Genomic DNA, 23,042 nt, shown 5'->3' with positions numbered 1-23,042 from the left:
GATCTTGAACTAGTATTTTTGAAGTAGGTTCTTAAAACAGTGGAGTAATTCTGTCATATAGAGGATCTTGAACAATTTTTTGGGAGTAGGTTCTTAAAAAAGCCGAGTACTTCTGTCTTATAGAGGATCTTGAACTAGTTTTTGGGAATAGGTTCTTAAAATAGCACTGTGCTTCTGTCATGTAGAGGATCTTGAACTAGAGTTTTGAAGTAGATTCTAAAAACTGCATAGTGCTTCTGTCATGTAGAGGATTGTTGACTAGTTTTTTGGGTAGGTTCTTAAAACAGCATTGTGCGTCTGTCATATAGAGGATCTTGAACTTTTTTTGTGCAGTAGGCTCTTAAAACTACATATTGCTTCTGTCATGTAGAGGATCTTGGACTAATTTTTTGGAGTAAGTTCTTAAAACAGCAGAGTGCTTCTGTCATGTAGAGGATCTTGAACTAGTTTTTGGAGTACGTTCTTAAAACAGCTTAGTGCTTCTGTCATGTAGATGATCTTGAACTAGTTTTTGGAGTAGGATCCCAAAACAGCTTAGTGCTTCTGTCCTATAGAGCATCTTGAACTATTTTTGTGCACTAGGCTCTAAAAACTGCGTATTTTTTCTGTCATGTAGAGGATCTTGGACTAGTTTTTTGGTTAGGTTCTTAAAACAGCATCGTGCTTCTGTCATATAGAGGATCTTGAACTTTTTTTGTGCAGTAGGCTCTTAAAACTACATATTGCTTCTGTCGTGTAGAGGATCTTGGATTAGTTTTTTGGAGTAGGTTCTTAAAACAGCATCGTGCTTCTGTCATGTAGAGGATCTTGAACTAGTTTTTGGAGTAGCATCCCAAAACAGTTTAGTGCTTCTGTCATGTAGAGGATCTTGGACTAGTTTTTGGAGTAGGTTCTTAAAACAGCATCGTGCTTCTGTCATGTAGAGGATCTTGAAGTAGTTTTTGGAGTAGGATTCCAATACAGCTTAGTGCTTCTGTCATGTAGAGGACCTTGGACTAGTTTTTGGAGTAGGGTCTTAAAACAGCATCGTGCTTCTGCCATGTAGGATCTTGAACTAGTTTTTGGAGTAGGATCCCAAAACAGCTTAGTGTTTCTGTCATGTAGAGGCTCTTGAACTAGTTTTTGGAGTAGGATCCCAAAACAGCTTAGTGCTTCTGTCATGTAGAAGATCTTGGACTAGTTTTTGGAGTAGGTTCTTAAAACAGCATCGTGCTTCTGTCATGTAGAGCATCTTGAAGTAGTTTTTGGAGTAGGATTCCAATACAGCTTAGTGCTTCTGTCATGTAGAGGATCTTGGACTAGTTTTTGGAGTAGGTTCTTAAAACAGCATTGTGCTTCTGTCATGTAGAGGATCTTGAAGTAGTTTTTGGAGTAGGATTCCAATACAGCTTAGTGCTTCTGGCATGTAGAGGATCTTGGACTAGTTTTTGGAGTAGGTTCTTAAAACAGCATCGTGCTTCTGCCATGTAGAGGATCTTGAACTAGTTTTTGGAGTAGGATCCCAAAACAGCTTAGTGCTTTTGTCCTGTAGAGGATCTTAAAAATAGAACTGGAGAAAAAAGTCCAGGTAAATGTTCTTGGCAATTACTCGTAGGCTCTTCCTTCACAGCTATCAGCTCAGAAAAAAACAAGAAAAAAAACATGAGCTATCAAATTTTATGTGCGTGTCAGAGCGGTGACTGAGACACCATCCTCACAGACGTCATGTATTATTTACCCGCCGCCGCAAAAAGTCTCCACCTCATCAGGCATGGAGGTCAGCTGTCGTCCGCCGTCACGCCTGACACCGGGTCAGGAGGTCACATGACCACCGGCAGACGTTTATTCAGCGGTGGGAGGCGACTGACACGCACACACGTAATTCGCACTCCTCATTTTAGTCTTTTTTAGCTGCCTGGCGGCGATAAAACTCGGCTCGTAACAATAAATAGCATCTGTGTTGGCATGGCAACCTGACCTTGAGTCTGTGGTCGATCCGCATCAGCATTTTGGTTTTAAAACGCGGCGGGAGAACGGTCATGGTGCATGGCCCCCGCCTTATCTTGCAACACTTTTTTTCAGCGTTGTCTTCATTGGACACGTTTTGCTTTTTCTTTGGCTTTTTTTTTTGTGAATTAAACAAAAAGTGTTAGAATAACCATAGAATTGAATTTAAACATCCATCCATTTTTTACTGCTTGTCTTTCTCGGGAAAAAAGGTAAACTTTAAAGTAAAAGACTCCCGACGATGTTGCCAGTTGGCTGTTGGCGCGATCCCAGGTTGCAGAGAAGACAGGCAAAGGTTGTTTCTGGTAGGTCCGAAATAAGCAATGGGACACATTTGAACCGATACGGTACCAATTACTGGTGCTTGGGAATCGATACCAGTGCTCAACGGTACCAATCAGAGGAATATAGACATTGTTTGAAAAATGACCCGGAAAACTGGGAATTTGGGGTTATCTGGGTTAATTTTCTGAAATTGTTTTTGGGGGGTTTTCGATTCCCGGTTCAGCCGAACATTTTTTTGGTGTGAGAGTCCGGTCCATAGTGGATCTAACATAATATTGTGAGAGTCCAGTCCATAGTGGATTTTGTAAATAGTGTGAGAGTCCAGTTCATAGTGGATCTAACATAATAGTGTGAGAGTCCAGTCCATAGTGGAACTAACAAAATAGTGTGAGAGTCCAGTCCGTAGTGGATCTAACATAATACTGTGAGAGTCCAGACCATAGTGGACCTAACATAAGAGTGGGAGTCCAGTCCATAGTGGATCTAACATAATAGTGTGGGAGTCCAGTCCATAGTGGATCTAACATAAGAGTGTGAGAGTCCAGTCCATAGTGGATCCAACCAAATAGTGTGAGAGTCCAGTCCATAGTGGAACTAACAAAATAGTGTGAGAGTCCAGTCCCTAGTGGATCTAACCAAATAGTGTGAGAGTCCAGTCCATAGTGGAACTAACAAACAGTGTGAGAGTCCAGTCCGTAGTGGATCTAACATAATAGTGTGGGAGTCCAGTCCATAGTGGATCTAGCATATTAGTGTGAGAGTCCAGTCCATAGTGGATCTAGCATAAAAGTGTGGGAGTCCAGTTCATAGTGGATTTAACATAATAGTGTGAAAGTCCAGTCCATAGTGGATCTAGCATAAAAGTGTGGGAGTCCAGTCCATAGTGGATTTGACATAATAGTGTGAAAGTCCAGTCCATAGTGGATCTAGCATAAAAGTGTGAGAGTCCAGTTCATAGTGGATTTAACATAATAGTGTGAGAGTCCAGTCCATAGTGGATCTAACATAATAGTGTGAGAGTCCAGTCCATAGTAGATCTAACATAATACTGTGAGAGTCCAGTCCATAGTGGATCTAGTTAATAGCGTGAGAGTCCAGTCCATAGTGCATCTAACAAAATAGTAAGAGTCCAGTCCATAGTGGATCTAACATAATAGTGTGAGAGTCCAGTCCATAGTGGATCTAACGTAATAGTGTGAGAGTCCAGTCCCTAATGGATCTAACATAATAGTGAGAGTCCAGTCCATAGTGGATCTAACTTAATAGTGTGAGAGTCCAGTCCATAGTGGATCTAACATAATAGTGTGAGTCCAGTCCATAGTGGATCTAACATAATAGTGAGAGAGTCCAGTCCATAGTGGATCTAACATAATAGTGAGTCCAGTCCATACTGGATTTAACATAATAGTGTGAGACTCCATAACATAGTGGATCTAACATAATAGTGTGGGAGTACAGTCCATAGTGGATTTAGTTAATATTGTGAGAGTCCAGTCCATAGTGGATCCAGTTAATAGTGTAAGAGTCCAGTCCATTGTGGAGTGGTCCATCCCCAGTCCTGACTTTGAACAGCTAGCGCGTCATCTGTGGTCACTTAATCTGTGTGCACCCCACCTCCTCTCCACGAAGAAGGGAGGGAAGAGCAGAAAAGAGATGGCAGATCAACTGGTCTAAAAAAGTGGGTCTATTTTAAAGGCTAGATGATACAAATGAGTTTTAAGATGAGACTTAAATGCATCTCTAACTGTTACCGGGAGGCCATTCCAGAGTACTGGAGCCATATTACCGTCATTTTGCAGTCCACACGTATCTCTTATGTTTGACTGCCATCTACTGGTCACACTTATCAATACACAATGTATCAAATAAAATCGCTTCGAATTCGGTAAGCAAAACCAGAACTAATCCGTTCATTAGACCTTATAAGGCGCAATATCAAGTTTTGAGGGGGGAAACAGGATTTTAACTGTGCCTTAAATAGTCCGGTAAAGATGGTAGTTCCTTTTTAGGCCGCATTTGGCTCCTTTTTAAAGGTCCCAAAGGCAATTATAGTTCACCAGCAGTCAGAGTCGGAGACACAGTGACACCTGCTGGTGATCCCGGGAACTGCAGCCTTGTCTTTCCAGAACATGTTTACTCTCTCTCTCTCTCTCTCTCTCTCTCTCTCTCTCTCTATGTTGCAGGCGTCTGCGAGTGCTCAGACTTCACCGCCGGGACCAACTGCGAGCGCTGCCTGGACGGTTACTATGGCAACGCGCTGGCCGGCACGCTGGGCGACTGCCGGCCGTGCCCTTGCCCCGACCGCGGCAGCTGTGCTCTGCTCCCCGGCACCACACAGGTGGTCTGCACCAACTGTCCTGCGGGCCAGACAGGTGAGGGGGCAGGAGTTCTGATGGACACCAGCCGGTCTTAACAGAGGATCTTGGACTAGTTTTTTTTTTCAGTTGGTTCTTAAAACTGCATAGTGCTTCTTTTATGTAAAGGATCTTGGACTAGTTTTTGCAGTATTTTCTTAAAACTGTTTCGTGCTTCTGTCATATAGAGGATCCTTTTGGACTAGTTTTTTTTTTTAGTTGGCTCTTAAAACTGCATAGTGCTTCTGTCATATGGAGGATCTTGAACTAGTTTTTTTTTCCGGTAGGTTCTTAAAAGAGCATAGTGCTTCTTTCATGTAGAGGATCCTGGACTAGTTTCTGCAGTAGGTTCTTAAAACAACATAGTGCCTCTGTCATATACAGGATCTTGGACTAGTTTGTGCAGTATGTTTTTAAAACTGTTTCGTGCTTCTTTCATATAGAGGATCTTGGACTAGTTTGTTATTTTTCAGTAGGCTCTTAAAACTGCATAGTGCTTCTGTCATATGGAGGATCTTGAACTAGTTTTGTTTTTTTCAGTAGGTTCTTAAAAGAACATAGTTCTTCTTTCGTGTAGAGGATCTTGGACTAGTTTTTGCAGTAGGTTCTTAAAACAACATAGTGCCTCTGTCATGTAGAGGATCTTGGACTAGTTTGTGCAGTATGTTTTTAAAACTGTATCTTGCTTCTGTCATGTAGAGGATCTTGGACTGTTTTTTTCAGTAGGTTCTTTAAACTGCATAGTGCTTCTTTTATGTATAGGATCTTGGACTAGTTTTTGCAGTATGTTCTTAAAACTGCATAGAGCTTCTTTTATGTAAAGGATCTTGGACTAGTTTTTGCAGTATGTTCTTAAAACTCTTTCGTGTTTCTGTCATATAGAGGATCTTAGACTTGTTTTTTTTTCCAGTAGGCTCTTAAAACTGCATAGTGCTTCTGTCATATAGAGGATCTTGAATTAGTTTTGTTTTTTTAGTAGGTTCTTAAAAGAGCATAGTGCCTCTTTCATGTAGAGGATCTTGGACTATTGTTTGCAGTAGGTTCTTAAAACAACACAGTGCCTCTGTCATACACAGGATCTTCGACTAATTTGTGCAGTATGTTTTTAAAACTGTATCGTGCTTCTGTTATGTAGAGGATCTTGGGCTAGTTTTTTCAGTAGGTCATTTAAACTGCATCGTGCTTCTTTTATGTAAAGGATCTTGGACTAGTTTTTGCAGTATGTTCTTAAAACTGCAAAGTGCTTATTTTATGTAAAGTATTTTGGACTAGTTTTTGCAGTATGTTCTTAAAACTGTTTCATGCTTCTGTCATATAGAGGATCTTGGACTATTTTTTTTTTTAGTAGGCTCTTAAAACTGCATAGTGCTTCTGTCATATGGAGGATCTTGAACTAGTTTTTTTTCAGTATCTTCTTAAAAGAGCATAGTGCTTCTTTCATGTAGAGGATCTTGGACTAGTTTTGTTTTTCAGTAGGGTTTTAAAACTGCATAGTGCTTCTTTTAGGTAAAGGATCTTGGACTAGTTTTTGCAGTATGTTCTTAAAACTGTTTCGTGCTTCTGTCATATAGAGGATCTTGGACTAGTTTTTTTTTCAGTAGGCTCTTAAAACTGCATAGTGCTTCTGTCATATGGAGGATCTTGAACTAGGTTTTTTTGCAGTAGGTTCTTAAAAGAGCATAGTGCCTCTTTCATGTAGAGGATCTTGGACTAGTTTTTGCAGTAGGTTCTTAAAACAACATAGTGCCTCTGTCATATAGAGGACCTTGGACTAGTTTGTGCAGTATGTTTTTAAAACTGTATCGTGCTTTTGTCATGTAGAGGATCTTGGGCTAGTTTTTTTCAGTAGGTTCTTCAAACTGCATAATGCTTCTGTAATGTAGAGGATCTTGGAATAGTTTTTGCAGTCGGTTCTTAAAACAACATAGTGCCTCTGTCATACACAGGATCTTGGACTAGTTTGTACGGTATGTTTTAAAATACTGTATCGTGCTTCTGTCATGTAGAGGATCTTGGACTAGTTTTTTCAGTAGGCTCTTAAAACCGCATAGTGCTTCTGTCATATGGAGGAACTTGAACTAGGTTTTTTTTCAGTTGGTTCTTAAAAGAGCATAGTGCTTCTTTCATGTAGAGGATATTGGACTCGTTTTTGCAGTAGGTTCTTAAAACTACATACTGCCTCTGTCATATACAGGATCTTGGACTAGTTTGTGCGGTATGTTTTTAAAACTGTATCGTGCTTCTGTCACGTAGAGGATCTTGGACTAGTTTTTGCAGCAGGTTTTTAAAACAGCATAGTGCTTCTGTCATAAAGAGGAACCTGGACTAGTTTTTTACAGTATGCTCTTAAAACTGCATGTGCTTCTGTCATATAAACGAATTTGGACTAGTTTTTGCAGTAGGTTTTTAAAACAACAGAGTGCCTCTGTCATATACTGGATCTTGGACTAGTTTGTGCAGTATGTTTTTAAAACTGTATCGTGCTTCTGTCATGTAGAGGATCTTGGACTAGTTTTTTCAGTAGGCTCTTAAAACCGCATAGTGCTTCTGTCATATGGAGGATCTTGAACTAGGTTTTTTTTCAGTTGGTTTTTAAAAGAGCATAGTGCCTCTTTCATGTAGAGGATCTTGGACTAGTTTTTGCAGTAGGTTCTTAAAACAACATAGTGCCTCTGTCATATACAGGATCTTGGACTAGTTTGTGCAGTATGTTTTTAAAATTGTATCGTGCTTCTGCCATGTAGAGGATCTTGGACTAGTTTTTTAGCAGGTTTTTAAAACAGCATAGTGCTTCTGTCATAAAGAGGAACCTGGACTAGTTTTTTACAGTAGGTTCTTAAAATTGCATAGTGCTTCTGTCATGTAAAGGATCTTGGACTAGTTTTTGCAGCAGGTTTTTAAAGCAGCATAGTGCTTCTGTCATGTAAAGGATCTAGGACTAGTTTTTGCAGCAGGTTTTTAAAGCAGCATAGTGCTTCTGTCATAAAGAGGAACCTGGAGTAGTTTTTTACAGTATGCTCTTAAAACTGCATAGTGCTTCTGTCATATAAACGATCTTGGACTAGTTTTTGCAGTAGGTTTTTAAAACTGCATAATGCCTCTGTCATATGCAGGATCTTGTACTAGTTTGTGCAGCAGGTTTTTAAAACAACATTGTGCTTATGTCATAAAGATGAACCAGGACTATTTTCAATAGGCTCTTAAAACTGTATAGTGTTTCTGTCATATAGAGGATCTTGAATTAGTTTTTCTCAGTAGGCTCTTAAAATTGCATAGTGCTTCTATCGTGTAAAAGATCTTGGACTAGTTTTTTTCAGTAGGCTCTTAAAACTGCATTGTGCTTCTGTCAGGTAAAATATCTTGGAATAGTTTTTTGCCCAGTAGGTTCTTAAAAGAGCATAGTTCTTCTTTCATGAAGAGGATCTTAGACTAGTTTTTTTCAGTAGGTTCTTAAAACTGCATAGTGCTTATGTCATATACGGGATCTTGGACTATTTTTTTTCAGTAGATTCTTAAAACTGCAAAGTGCTTCTGTCAAATAGAGGGACTTGGATTAGTTTATTTTTTCAGAAAGCTCTTAAAACTGCATAGTGATTCTGTCATGTAGAAGATGTTGGACTATTTTTTTCCCAGCAGGCTCTTAAAACGGCATAGTGCTTCTTTTATGTAGAGGATATTGGACTAGTTTTTTTTCAGTAGGCTCTTAAAACTGCATAGTGCTTCTGTCAGGTAAAAGATCTAGGACTAGTTTTTTTCCCAGTAGGTTCTTTAAAGAGCATAGTGCTTTTTTCATGTAGAGGATCTTGGACTAGTTTTTTTCAGTAGGTTCTTAAAACTGCATAGTGTTTGTCATATACAGGATCTTGGACTAGTTTTTATTCAGTAAATCCTTAAAACTGCAAAGTGCTTCTGTCACAAAGAGGGATTTGGACTGGTTTTTGCTTAGGTTCTTAAAACAACATAGTGCCTCTGTCATATACAGGATCTTGGACTAGTTTGTGCAGTAAGTTTTTAAAACAGCATAGTGCTTCTGTCATATGGAGTATCTTGGACTATTTTTTCCCCAGCAGGCTCTTAAAACGGCGTAGTTCTTCTTTTATGTAGAGGATCTTGGACTAGTTTTTTTCAGTATGTTCTTAAAACTGCATCGTACTTCTGTCATGTAGAGGATCTTGGACTAGTTTTTTGCTGTAGGTTTTTAAAAAAAAATGCATAGTTCTTCTGTCGAATAGAGGGTCTAGCACTAGCTTTTTTAGCAGCGGGTTCTTAAAACAGCCAAGTGGTTCTATCATATAACGGATCTTTGAGTAGTTTTTGCAACTTTTTACTAAATCAGCTGACCACTCCTGTTATATAGAGGATCTTGGACTATTTTTTTGCACTGTTTTTTTTTTTTAAGTGCATAGTGTTTCTGTCAAATAGAGGATCTTGGACCAGTTTTCAAAAGTGTTTCTATCATTTAAGGGATCTTGGACTAGTTTTTTTTACAGTAGTTTCTGAAAAACAGCAGAGCACCCATGTCATAAAGAGGACTTTGGACAAGTTTCATGCTGTAGGTTCTTAAAACAGATGACATACAGGCTATTGGACCAGCAGAAATGTATGTTTTTTTATGTTTATGACAATACTATCATGTGGTGAAGTCAAAACTGTGAAGTTCGGGCAGAGCAGGAAGACATTTAACACCTTAAAGTAGTTTAGTACTTGATCTGGGTTTATATAAGAAGGTGTCCGGGTCCAGATCTGCTTTTATTTTGTTAAATGAAAACATGAACATTGTATATCATTTGTCTTTTTATGCACACGTGTACCTAATGTAGTATTTATGGGGCGGGGCTCGACCTCGTATCGCAGGAACGCGCTGCCAGATGTGCGACGACGGATTCTACGGCGACCCGCTGGGGGAATCGGGGGCGGCGCGCCCGTGCAGCCCATGCGACTGCAGCGGCAACGTGGACGCCAACGCGGTGGGCGTGTGTGACCGCCTGACGGGCCGCTGCCTGAAGTGCACGGGACACACCAAGGGCGAGCGCTGCCAGCTTTGCCGCCACGGTTACTACGGCGACGCTCGCGGCGACGCCGCCGGACCGAAGTGCAAACGTAAGTGCAAACATTTGACTGACTTGAAAAAAGCCGAAAGGATGAAAAATGCATTATCTTTATGGAGAACATGCTACAAAACTGATTTGATTTACAATTGAACAAAAACGTCAAGGGAGAGGTTGCCCTCTAGTGGGTTCTTTAGAGCACCACAAACTGCCAGGAATTCTGGATATAACACTGTTTTATTTTCCTTCAATGGTGCAAAGTCTTTTGCTTTTCAGCACTGTGTCTTTTCTCCAACTAATCGTCTCATCACTGCTGCTGCTAATAAAGGCGACAGGTGATTAGATAACTAGGCCCACCTGGGCCATCTACACACATCGCTGTCTTCGAGGCCGGTCCTGACACAGGCCGTTCTGCGGCAGGCCCGCAAGCCTTAGTCCCATGCAATAAATAGCATCCATCCATCTTCTTCCGCTTATCCGAGGTCGGGTCGCGGGGGCAGCAGCCTAAGCAGGAAGCCCAGACTTTCCTCTCCCCAGCCACTTCTTCCAGCTCTTCCCGGCGCCAATGAATAGCATTACTTGTATAATGAATAAGACTTATCTTTGAATATGAACCTAATTGGTTCTTCAACAGGGCTCGTACATCAAACAGTTTGTATAGTGAAGCAAATTTCTCCATAAGAAACAATGTAAACATGAATAATGGACAAAAGTCCATGTTCACACTTTGAACACAATATAAAGTACTGTACAGTTCTGTATAGCAAACAAACATAACACAGAGGTGGTAAATCAACTTTCTATTTATTAACAAGGCCAAAATGTTCTGCCAACACACAGAATTCCCTGTGGCGCCCTCACAAACAATCAGAAATCGCCCAAAATCCTTGACTTAGTCAACCATGTTGCTGCAAAAATAAACATTTTAAAAAGTACAATAAAATGGGCAAAGGTTATTTGGCAAAGGAGCAGCTCATGAGGGCCGTGTGTGTGTGTGTGTGTGTGTGTGTGTGTGTGTGTGTGTGTGTGTGTGTGTGTGTGTGTGTGTGTGTGTGTGTGTGTGTGCGTGTGTGCGTGTGTGCGCGTGTGTGCGTGCGTGCGTGCGTGCGTGTGTGTTTTCTGTCAATGCTGACTTTATGGGACATCGCTCTGTTTACACACTCACTTTTAGGGGACTTCTGACGGTGTGGGGACTAGAGATGCGCGGTTTGCGGTTTATCCGCGGAGTCCGCGGATAAACCGCGGGTCGGGCGGGTGACATGACGAAAAAATTGATTTTAAATAGATTCGGGGGGGTGGCGGTTGAACTATCCGGAAATATTTGATATGCATGGTTCTGTGATTGGTATCCTTTGTCATTCAAAGTGCCATTTAAGACCCGTGTCATAAGGCGTAGAACAGTGGTCTCCAACCGGGCCGCAGAAGAATTTTTTTTTTTTTATTAAATCAACATAAAAAACACAATATACACTTACAATTAGTGCACCAACCACAAAAACCTCCCTTTTTCATGACAAAAACGTCCCTTTTTCATGAAAAAGAAGAAAAAAAAATAAAAATAAAAAAAAAGGACACCCCCCGGGCCGCGGGAAAAATTATTAAGCGTTGACCGGTCCGCGGATACAAAAAGGTTGGGGACCACTGGCGTAGAAGACAATAAGAGACGCTATTAGACTGCCGGTAGTCACCCAGATAATAAGTATTAAGGCGTGCTATGAAGCTATTGGCTTTGTCGCCTACTACAGCATGTACTATCTGCTTGTAAGTACAGCATCATGTTGTGTGTGACTTCCGCGGCAACGCGCACACGACTGCAAGGCATACTGGGTGACACAGAGTACACTAATGGTTGTGATATAAACAATCTTAACACTCTTAGTAATATGCGCCACGCTGTGAAGCCACACCAATTAAGAACGACAAACACATTTCGGGAGAACATCCTCACAGTAACACAACATAAACGCAACACAACAAATACCCATAATCCTTTGTATTCATGACACTTCCTGACTATTTTATACACCCCGCTAAATGGTCCTCAGTAGTCACGTGCACATTTGTGTGAAACATGCAAAATTATTGAAATTGGGTCCCCATGAACCATATTAACCATTTTTCCCCCGGGTCCCCATTAAGACTGATCAGCACTTTACTTCATTAATCCAGAGATTTAAAGACGTGTATGAGCTAACTGGGCAGTGCCCATTTTACCTACATTTTTTTAATGCCTCCACAACCTGTAGAAAGGGTGGTTCCCACAAGTTCTGATCAAATTCCAAATGATAACCAGTGTGTGTGTGTGCGTGCGTGCGTGCGTGTGTGTGTGTGTGTTTTCTGTCAATGCTGACTTAATGGGGACATCGCTCGGTTTACACAGTCACCTTTAGGGGACCTCTGACGGTATGGGGACACAAAAAAACAGGTACCCTAAAGGGAAACCTTTTTAAGTCCTAAGTGATTTTTAAGCTTTGGCCCATAAAACATGTCTACTGGTTAGTTTTAGTGTGAGACATTTGCATTTCCTTTTTTTTTATTTAAATGGTCCTCAGTAGTCACGTACACGTGTGTGTGAATTATGCTAAATTGTTGAAATTGGGTCCCCATGAACCATATTAGCTTTTTTTTCCCCAGGGTCCCCAGTAAGACATTACTTCATCAATCCAGAAATTTAAAGACGTGTATTAGCTAACTGGGCAGTGGCCATTTTACCTAAATTATTTTAATGCCTCCACAACCTGAAAGGGTGGTCCCCACAAGTTCTGATCAAATTCCAAATGATAACCAGTGTGTGTGTGTGTGTGTGTGTGTGTGTGTGTGTGCTCTTGGAAAAGGCGCCGCTGAACGAGGGCTAGTCTTCCCCTTTGCTGTGAAATAAGTCCACTTTGGCACAGTTTTCCAGGAAATGTCCGATCTCACCACAATTAAAATCTGCGTACGGACACAAAATGAATGAACGGGGCATATTTGGTGCGATCTAAAAGTTTGTAAATGGAAAAGTTTGCAAATGGAGGAGGTTTATAAATCGAGGATTTCACTGTACATTAACACAACAAAAGATCCTATTGTGTGCTTTGAATAGATTAGAATGATTGGGTTGAAGAAAGAGAGGGCAAAGACTCACATATGAGAAACAAGTGTAGAGGGATAAGTGTGGAGGGAGGAGTGGCCAGCGCTGCCTGTGCCTGTCCAAGGTGCTGAGGACAGCGCGCTGACTGACAGGGATGTGTCAGGGCCGGTTTCGCAACACAGCTGAACAGGTGATTAGATTTCCCAGGTGGTATGGGTTGTCTAATCACCTGTAGTCTTAAAGGCCTACGGAACTGAGATGTTCTTCTTCAAACGGGGATAGCAGGTCCATTCTATGTGTCATACTTGATCATTTTGCGATATTGCCATATTTTTGCTGAAAGGATTTAGTAGAGAACATCGACGATAAAGTTCACAACTTTTGGCCGCCAATAAAAAAGCCTTGCCTGTACCGGAAGTAGCAGACGATGTGCGCGTGACGTCATTGGTTGTGGAGCTCCTCATATCCTCGCATTGTTTATAATCATAGCCACCAGTAGCAAGTACAATTCGGACTGAGAAAGCGACGAGTTCCCCATTAATTTGAGCGAAGATGAACGATTTGTGGATGAGGAAAGTTAGAGTGAAGCACTAAAAAAAAAAGAAAGAAAGAAAGAAAAGGCGACGGCAGTGTGAGCGATTCAGATGTAATTAGACACATTTAGTAGGATAATTCTGTTGAATCCATTAACTGCTTATTGTGTTAATAGTGTTTTAGTGAGATTATAAAGTCATACCTGAAAGTCGGAGGGCCGCGGTGAACGCCAGTGTCTCTCAGAGAAGCCAATGGAGGAGCCAAGATCACAGCTGCCTTTTTGACAGCTACGGGAGGAGGTCGCATAATCCACTCAAGTCTCCGGTAAGAGCCGACTTAATACAACAATTTTCCCATCCAAAAACTTGCTGGTTGAACGTAGAAAAACATGTTCGCTTGACCGCTCTGTGTTAAATACCGAAGTACATGTCAAACTACTTCCTTATCGTAAATAACCACCATAACCACAACACCAGGGGGAGCTCCACAAACCACGTTAAACCCAGATTCCGATCTAACAAAGGTCTTAACTCATTCTCTTTCTATGCCACATCAGTGTGGAATGCACTCCAAACAGGTATAAAAATAAGTGCATCTCTATCCTCCTTCAAAGCCGCTCTAAAACAACACCTCCAGGCAACTTCAACACTTTACTAATACCCTCCTCCATTCACATCCCATCTCCTCGGATTATAAACAACTCAAATGTACTTCTAATGTATATACTTGTTCGTATGCTATCTGAACTCACTATGTTCTCTGCTGGCTGTACATATCCTACTAAGTAAGACCTACACTGTTTCAATGTCCACATTTCTCTGTTGATGCAATTGTTGATGACTGAAGTTCTGATATCAACCAAAGCTCCTCATCCCACCCCACGGATTGTAAATAATGTAAATAATTCAATGTACATACTATGATGATTAACTTGTGTGATGACTGTATTATGCTGATAGTATATATTTGTACCACGAATTGATTAACGTGGACCCCGACTTAAACAAGTTGAAAAACTTATTCGGGTGCTACCATTTCGTGGCCAATTGTACGGAATATGTACTGAACTGTGCAATCTACTAATAAAAGTATCAATCAATCAATCAAAAGAAACACCGGCTGGGTTTCGGTGCTAAAGGCAGCTGCAATCCACCGCTTTCCACCAACAGCATTCTTCTTTGATGTGTCCATTATTAATTGAACAAATTGCCAAAGATTCAGCAACACAGATGTCCAAATTACTGTGTAGGTATGCGATTAGCCGTAAATGGTGCTGGGCTATTATGTCCGCTGAAACCCGAGACGTAACAAACATCATTCCGCGACGTTTTCAACAAGAAACTCCGCGGGGAATTTAAAATTGCAATTTAGTAAACTGAATTAGAGTTGCGCGGATACGCAATTATAACATCCGCAACTACATCACCAAAGTCATCATCCACCCGCCGTCCACCCGAACCAACATTTTATCAGGACCGTACCCGCCCGCCAACCGCCCGCTGAAATACATCAGAGGTCGACCGCCTTTACCACTCACAGAGCTATTTAAACCTGTTTCACAGCGGATTGAAGACAATTGTAACCGTTAAAGTTCTCGCGACTATCCAATAGTGTTCAACCTGATGACAATAATATGGGCGTGCTGTGAAGGCATTGCCTTTGACACATTCAACAACACTTATACACCGATTGTTAGTCTGGCAACATGGTGTGTGCAGATTCTGCAATCACACGTACAAGATTGAAAGACATACTGGGTGACACAGAGTACACTGATGGTTGTGATATAAACAACTTTAACACTTACTAATATGCGCCACGCTGTGAAGACACACAATACAAGATTGACAAACACATTTCGGGAGAACGTCCTCACAGTAACACAACATAAACGCAACACAAGAAATACCCAGAATCCTTTGTATTCGTGACTATATTTTACACCCCCGCGGGGTTTGCTGCTAGCAGCCTGTATAAAATAGTCAGGAATTGTCATGAATTCAAATGATTCTGGGTATTTGTTATGTTGCGTTAATGTTGTGTTACTGTGAGGATGTTCTCCCGAAATGTGTTTGTCGTTCTTAATTGGTGTGGCTTCACAGCGTGGCGCATATTACTAAGAGTGTTAAAATTGTTTATATCACAACCATTAGTGTAGTCTGTGTCACCCAGCATGCCTTGCAGTTGTGTGCGTGTTGCCGCGGAAGTCACACACAACATGTTGCTGGACTGACAAGCAGATCGTAAATGTTGTAGAAGGCGGCAAAGACAATAGCTTCATAGCACGCCTTAATACTTATTATCTGGGTGACTGCCGACAGTCATTCAAGAGAATAATAGCGTCTCCTAGTGTCTTCTTTGCTTTATGACACGGGTCTTAAATGGCTCTTTGAATGGTAAAGGATACCGATCCCAGAACCATGTATATCAAATATTTCCGGATGGTTCAACCGCCACCCGCCCGAATCTAATTATAATCTATTTTTTCGTCATGTCAACCCCCCGACCCACGGATGAGACCGCAAACCGCGCATCTCTACCGTATTGGCATGTGTTGCAATGTTAAGCTCATCAGACTGCGTGGTCGGTAGTAGTGGGTTTCAGTAGGCCTTTAACAGCAGAAGGAAGAACGACTTTTGAGAGACTGAAAAGTCAAATAGCGAAAAACTATTGATGTGTATTAAAACTTTGTTCAACTCCGGACGCCTGTCTCCTGGAAGCGACTTCCACAATAAGCTCACCGCCTTCTTCAGGTGAGGTGAGGTGAGGTACGTCGTGCTCCACGTTCAACCGTTTCTGTCCTCTCCAGCGTGCAGCTGCAGCCTGGCCGGGACCTCCAGCCGGGCGACCCAGTGCCATCCCCAAGCAGGAACCTGCGACTGCCTCGCCCATGTGACGGGGCGAGACTGCGGGAGATGCGAGGACGGCTTTTTCAACCTGCGACCCGGCGTGGGTTGCGAGAGGTAAAGAGGTCGGTGGTTTGTTGTTTTGCATTGAAAAGTCAGCGTTGTCCTTCCTCCGTCAGGTGCACCTGCAACCCCATCGGCTCGTTTTCCGCCGCCTGCCACCCGATCACAGGCCAGTGTTTGTGCCGCCCCGGCGTGGACGGGAGGTTGTGCAGTTCGTGCCGGGTGGGCTTCTTCGGATTCTCCTCACGGGGATGCAGAGGTACCGTAAAGAACCGTTAAGACCCTCGACCGCCGACGCCTTTCTCACTCTCGATCTTCGTCTTGGCCACGCCTCGCCAGCCTGTAACTGTGACCCGATGGGCGCCGCCGCCATGCAGTGCCACGCCAACGGGACCTGTCCCTGCCGGCCCGGCTTCACGGGCCACAAGTGTGACAAGTGCGAGCTCAACTTTTTCCACAGCAGAGAAACGCACCAGTGTGAGGAGTGCCCGCTTTGCTACGGGCTGGTGCAAAAACAGGTGGGTATGGAGAAACTCGTGCGCTCACACAAGTGTAAAAAGAAGCGATGGAAAAACCCTCAAAACTCAAGGTTAAGCGAGATTAAATAGCAGATATCCACCGTTTTTTTTCTTTTTTGTACACCCAACTTTTTGTATTATTTCATACGTGTCAGTTAATTTGTGTCTTTATCATTTGCTCCAGCTCCAACAACCTCTACTCCAGGTTTGCTGCTTATACAGAGTGACAGGTGATTAGATAAAAAAAAGGCCCAGCTGGGCCGTCTACGCACCTGTCACTGACTTCGAAGCCGGTCCTGGCACACCTCGCTTCGCTGCAGACCCGCAGGCCACGCCTCCCTACACATCTGTGTTTAAATGTGTCCGAGGAGGAGGCCGGTTTAGTGTGGCTAAATAATTATTTGTGTAAGAGGTTGAAGGACTTAGTCTGGAAGGGGCCTGAAGGTCCAGGTGCTTCACACTTGCAAGTTCCTTTCAAGAGCCGTCAAGTCCCCCGCCAACTTTTCCTGTCTTGGTCTTTTGGTCAGACCGTCCTCCCTCGCCCTGCCACATTAGCCATTCCCAAACACTCGACAACCTCTTTTCTCCCGGGTTGCTGCTTATACAGAGTGACAGGTGATTAGATTAAAAATGTCCCAGCTGGGCCATCTATGCACCTGTCACTGACTTCGAAGCTGGTCCTGGCACACCCCGCTTCCCTGCAGGCCACGCCCCCCTACACACCCGTGTAAAAATGTGTCCGAGGAGGAGGCAGGTTTAGTGTGGCTGAAACGGGGCTTAGGCAAAATAATTATTTGTTTAAGAGGTTGAAGGACTTAGTGTGGAAGGGGCTTGAAGGTCCAGGTGCTTCACACTTGCAAGTTCCTTTCAAGAGCCGTCAAGTATCCCGCCGACTCCTCCTGTCTTGGTCTTTTGGTCAGACCGTCCTCCCTTGCCCTGTCACGTTAGCCATTCCCAAACACCCGACAACCTTTGTGTTCCCGGTTTGCTGCTTATACAGAGTGACAGGTGATCAGATAAAAAAAAAGTCCAGCTGGGCTATCCACGCACCTGTCGCTTACTTTGAAGCCAATCCTGGCACACCCCGCTTCCCTGCAGGCCACGCCCCCCTCCGCACCCGTGTAAAAATGTGTCCGAGGAGGAGGCAGGTTTAGTGTGGCTGAAACGGGGCTTAGGCTAAATAATTATTCGTTTAAGAGGTTGAAGGTCTTAGTGTGGAAGGGGCCTGAAAGTCCAGGCGCTTCACACTTGCATGTTCCTTTCAAGAGCCGTCAAGTCCCCCGCCGACTCCTCTTGTCTTGGTCTTTTGGTCAGACCGTTCTCCTTCGCCCTGTCACGTTAGCCATTCCCAAACACCCGACAACCTCTCTCCTCCCGGTTTGCTGTTTATACAGAGTGACAGGTGATCAGATAAAAAGGCCCAGGTGGGCCCTCCACGCACCTGTTGCTGACTTCGAAGCCGGTCCTGGCACACCCCACTTCCCTGCAGGCCACGCCCCCCTCCACACCCGTGTAAAAATGTGTCCGAGGAGGAAGCAGGTTTAGCGTGGCTGAAACGGGGCTTAGGCTAAATAATTATTTGTTTAAGAGGTTGAAGGACTTAGTGTGGAAGGGGCCTGAAGGTCCAGGCGCTTCACACTTGCATGTTCCTTTCAAGAGCCGTCAAGTCCCGAGCCGACTCCTCTTGTCTTGGTCTTTTGGTCAGACCGTCCTTCTTCGCCCTGTCACGTTAGCCATTCCCAAACACCTGACAACCTCTCTCCTCCCGGTTTGCTGTTTATACAGAGTGAAAGGTGATCAGATAAAAAGGCCCGGGTGGGCCCTCCACGCACCTGTCGCTGACTTCGAAGCCGGTCGCTGCAGGCCACACCCCCCTCCACACCCGTGTAAAAATGTGTCCGAGGAGGGGGACCTTGGTCTTTTGGTCAGACCGTCCTCCCGCGCCCTGCCACGTTAGCCATTCCCAAACACCCGCCGTCGCTCTCCCAAAACCCCCGCCTTATCCTATCCGGCATTTCTCCTGCGGCTTCCGCGCGGTGAAGAGACTAACGAGCAGACGAGGAGCCGGGCTGAGAGAGACGGAGATGTGTGATCATTGATCAAGTGGGACGTTGAAAGGGAAACGGGAGGACGGCAAATAAAGAACGGGGCAGAATAACGAACGTCGGCGCGCCGCACGTGGGCGCGCTGACAAAGCGCGCTCGTTAACCCAGTTGCTTGATTCCTGCGTTTGTAGGCTGGGGGGGGGACGACATCAACAAATAGTCTTTTGCTTGGCCTGATATCTGCTCACTTTTACGGCAGATATGAAGCTGCGCTTACCGTGCTCTTCTAATTCATGTATTCATTGCTTGTGTTGCAAGAACACGTCGCCATGTCACCGCCTGTTATTGCTCATTTCCTGCCGTGGCATTAATAAGCGCGCAATCTTCTCCATCCTCATGTTGTTGTTTTTTTACCATTTTTCCCCCCCCCCTCCTCAGGCGGAGAAGCTGAGGGCGCGCGTGCAGGATTTAGAGAAGCTCCTCGCTCGCTTCGACTGCCGGGGAAGGTACGGGACGCAGCGCCACCCGGCGAGGTATCGAACGGACGAGCATCACGGAGGCGAGCGCCAGGGGGACCGGGGGCTGCCCAACGCTCTGGAGGAGTTCCTGGCCTTCCAAGGTAACGCCCCGGAACACAGGCCTGGGCAATTATTTGGGGGGGTCAAGTTTAGCATACAAAAGAAGAAAAATCCATAAATTTGATTTCTTTAGAATAAATAAATATGTTATATATACGCAGTTGTGCTCATAACTTTACATACCCTGGGAGAAATTATCATTTCTTGGCCATTCTTCGGAGAATACGAATTATAACACAAAAATGCTTTTAATGGTTGTGTGAAGCTATTTATTGGCAAACAACCGTGTTTACTCTCTTTAAATCAAATCGACAAAAAGATTCAGTTAGACCAGCAAACATTTCAGCCACAATTGCCAGGAAAAATTGTTCGAGATGCAAAAGGAAAATCCACAAATAACTTCCGCTGAAATACAGGACTTTCCAAAAAATGGGCTGCATGGTCGCCGGAAGAAAGCCATTTCTGCACAAATGTCACAAAGTATCCTACTTACATTACGCCAAACAGCACAGGGACGAGCCTCAAAACTTCTGTAATAAAGTAATTTGGAGTGATGGCTTTCTTCTGGCGACTCGACCATGCTGCCCATTTTTTCTTCAAGTGAATATGAATGATAACACACAAGTGTTATCATTCATATATATATATGGTATATATATTTATATGTGTGTGTGTGTGTGTGTGTGTGTGTGTGTGTGTGTGTGTATATGATCTATTTTAGCAGAGCATAGATCACGTATAGCGAACCAGCCTATGCTGGTTTATTAAAGTCAAATCAAAGATTGTTTACACAGCACTTTTCATACAAAGGGAAGTGGCAAACACAAAGTGCTGTACTCAAAAAAAAAAATAAAAGAGATGAAAACACACACTATTGACAATAACAAAACAACAACAAAACATGGTACGGCAGCGAGGATTTGAGTCAAAACTCTATCTTTGAGGCTTCCACTCTAGAGAATAACTCAAATGACGGTCATCTAAATATAGTATGAAACATAAAAAAAAGGGACAAGCGGTAGAAAATGGATGGATGGATTATGTTAATAATTTAAAAAAACATAACATTTAGAGAATAATAGTAAGTGTGTTGGCCCTGCGATGAGGTGGTGACTTGTCCGGAGTGCACCCCGCCTTCCGCCCGATTGTAGCTGAGATAGGCTCCAGCACTTTTCCCGACTCTCCCCAAAAAAGGGACAACCGGTAGAAAATGGATGGATGGATGGATTATATTAATAGGTTGCTAAAAACATAACATTTGGAGAATAATAGTAATAAGTGTGTTGGCCCTGCGATGAGGTGGAGACTTGTCCGGGGTGCAACCCCCCTCCCGCCCGAATGCAGCTGAGATAGGCTCCAGCACTTTTCCCGACTCTCCCCAAAAAAGGGACAACCGGTAGAAAATGGATGGATGGATGGATTATATTAATAGGTTGCTAAAAACATAACATTTGGAGAATAATAGTAATAAGTGTGTTGGCCCTGCGATGAGGTGGTGACTTGTCCAGGGTGCACTCCACCTTCCGCCCGATTGTAGCTGAGATAGGCTCCAGCACCCCCTGCCACTCCCAGAAAAAAGGGACAAGCGGTTGAAAAATGGATGGATGGATTATAATAATTAGTTGATAAAAACAAAACATTGAGAGACTAATAGTAGTAATAGTTTGTTGGCCCTGCGATGAGGTGGCGACTTGTCCGGGGTGCAATCCCCCTCCCGCCCGAATGCAGCTGAGATAGGCTCCAGCACTTTTCCCGACTCTCCCCAAAAAAGGGACAACCGGTAGAAAATGGATGGATGGATGGATTATATTAATAGGTTGATAAAAACATAACATTTAGAGAATAATAGTAATAAGTGTGTTGGGCCTGCGATGAGGTGGCGACTTGTCCGGGGTGCAACCCGCCTTCCGCCCGAATGCAGCTTGGATAGGCTCCAGCATAATAATTAAATAAACATAGTTTAGTTTAAGATGATCAGTAAAAAGCCTGATTAAAAAGGTGTGTTTTTAGCCTTTTTATTAATTTTATTTTTTTAATATCAACAGTCTCTGCAGTCCCGAGGCTCTTTGGCAGGCTTTGCTCTGGTATTTGGTAAAGGTAAAAGGCCAGGAGGGTTTACAAGGTAAAATCAAGTCAAATATATCGGAAAGCATTTTTTGAAAGACATCTAAAAAGTAATAATAGAACTTTAAAATCGACCCTGGAGTGGATGGAGAGCCATTGCAGCGACTTTAAAACTGGTGTAATGTGCTCCCGCCCTTTGGTCCTCGTCAGCACGTGTGCAGCTGAGTTTTATATTAATTATAGACTTCTAAAATAATATTTTTGGCAAGGCCAGAGGGGAAGGCATTACAATATTTTAAACTAAAGCAAAAAAAAAATGCTGGACGACAGCAAAGACTTACAGCGTGTGGAGCTGAGACGGCGTCCACACGTACATGACATGACAATCAACAAAGTCTTGATTGCTAAATCAAAGCAAGTGCGAGGAATAGCGCTTAAAAGGAAGACTGCTACAGGAAAACACACCAAAATAAGAGCGCAGGACAAGAAATAAAACACTACACACAGGAAAACAGCAAAAAATTCCAAATAAGTCACGGCGTGATGTGACATTTCACCTACTTTGAGACAAGAGCTATAGTGATGCATGCTTGGTTATGCTTTAAATTCACACCCAACAATTGCAAGAGTGAAATGTGTGCCGTGAAAAACCGTCCGATCGGAACTCTCGTAACTAAAGTTCCTTGGGTGGATAATGTACACTCACTACACCGGTATGTTTTAGGGCTTTCATGCCGAGTTTACTGACAGATTTAAGTAAGAACTTTACACTACTTTATATTGGAAATGATGACAGCGGAGGATGAATGTCCCATAACAAGAAGATAGAGAAAAATAAGAAGCCTAACGGCACTGACTACAGTGGCGGACCTGCGCAAATCACTTATGTATAGTGATGCATGTTTTGTTATGGTTTAAAGTCATATCCAACAATTGCAAGAACGACTTTTTCATTTTTGTATGTTTTCTGCTGGATGGATGGGTGTGTCTCCGCATTTTTTTCAATGAAAAGAATGTGACTCGGCTCAAAAAAGGTTGGAAAAACACTGGTCCGCATAACATTTAATGGTGGTTCTGTGCTCAAAATGTTGCATAGATTGTTGTGGGGGGGGGCGTGGCCTGTGGGCCTGCAGCGGAACAGGGTGTGCCAGGACCGACCTCGAAGTCAGCGACATGAATTGTTTAACGTGGACCCCGACTTAAACAAGTTCAAAAACGTATCCGGGTGTTACCATTTAGAATAGAATAGAATGGAATTAAATGATATGATTAGAATTTAGTGGTCAATTGTACGGGATATGATCTTGTGGAGAGGCGGGGCCGACGCTGGAGCCTTGCCCAGGATTGCGGCAAGGAGGCGGAGAATGCGGCGGAGCGGAGAGGCGGGGCGTGCCGGGAGCGACGCCGCCACAATCTAATTCAGGTGCGTGGATCGCGCACCGGCAAACATTGAACATTTCTCTCAACCTCGCAACGTCTCGTGCGTGTGCTTTTAAGCTCAGTCGTCTTTCCCCGTACTGGCTTTTCAGGCCCGTCTTTGGTCACCAACGCTGTTAATAAAGATACAGGTGATTAGATAACTTGTTCCAGCTGAGGTATCTACTCACCTGTCATCTGCTTCCAGCCGGCTCGTGCGCATGGACCACACCCC

General features: G+C 43.4%; 1 protein-coding gene across 1 annotated transcript in view; it reads left to right on the top strand.

Annotated features, from left to right (window-relative positions):
* Positions 1-23,042, top strand: part of lamc3 (laminin, gamma 3) — a 297,472-nt gene that overhangs the window by 249,456 nt on the left and 24,974 nt on the right. Inside the window, 6 exon segments of the mRNA XM_061907982.1 lie at positions 4,455-4,643; positions 9,480-9,725; positions 16,087-16,240; positions 16,303-16,445; positions 16,526-16,704; positions 19,188-19,368. Coding sequence (XP_061763966.1) covers positions 4,455-4,643; positions 9,480-9,725; positions 16,087-16,240; positions 16,303-16,445; positions 16,526-16,704; positions 19,188-19,368 — 1,092 coding nt within the window.

The sequence above is a fragment of the Nerophis ophidion genome, linkage group LG08, assembly GCF_033978795.1.
Source record: "Nerophis ophidion isolate RoL-2023_Sa linkage group LG08, RoL_Noph_v1.0, whole genome shotgun sequence".
In the NCBI taxonomy this organism is placed as follows: domain Eukaryota; kingdom Metazoa; phylum Chordata; class Actinopteri; order Syngnathiformes; family Syngnathidae; genus Nerophis; species Nerophis ophidion.
The sequence above is the reverse complement of the archived record's forward strand: the minus strand, read 5'-3'. Positions and strand labels throughout refer to the sequence as shown.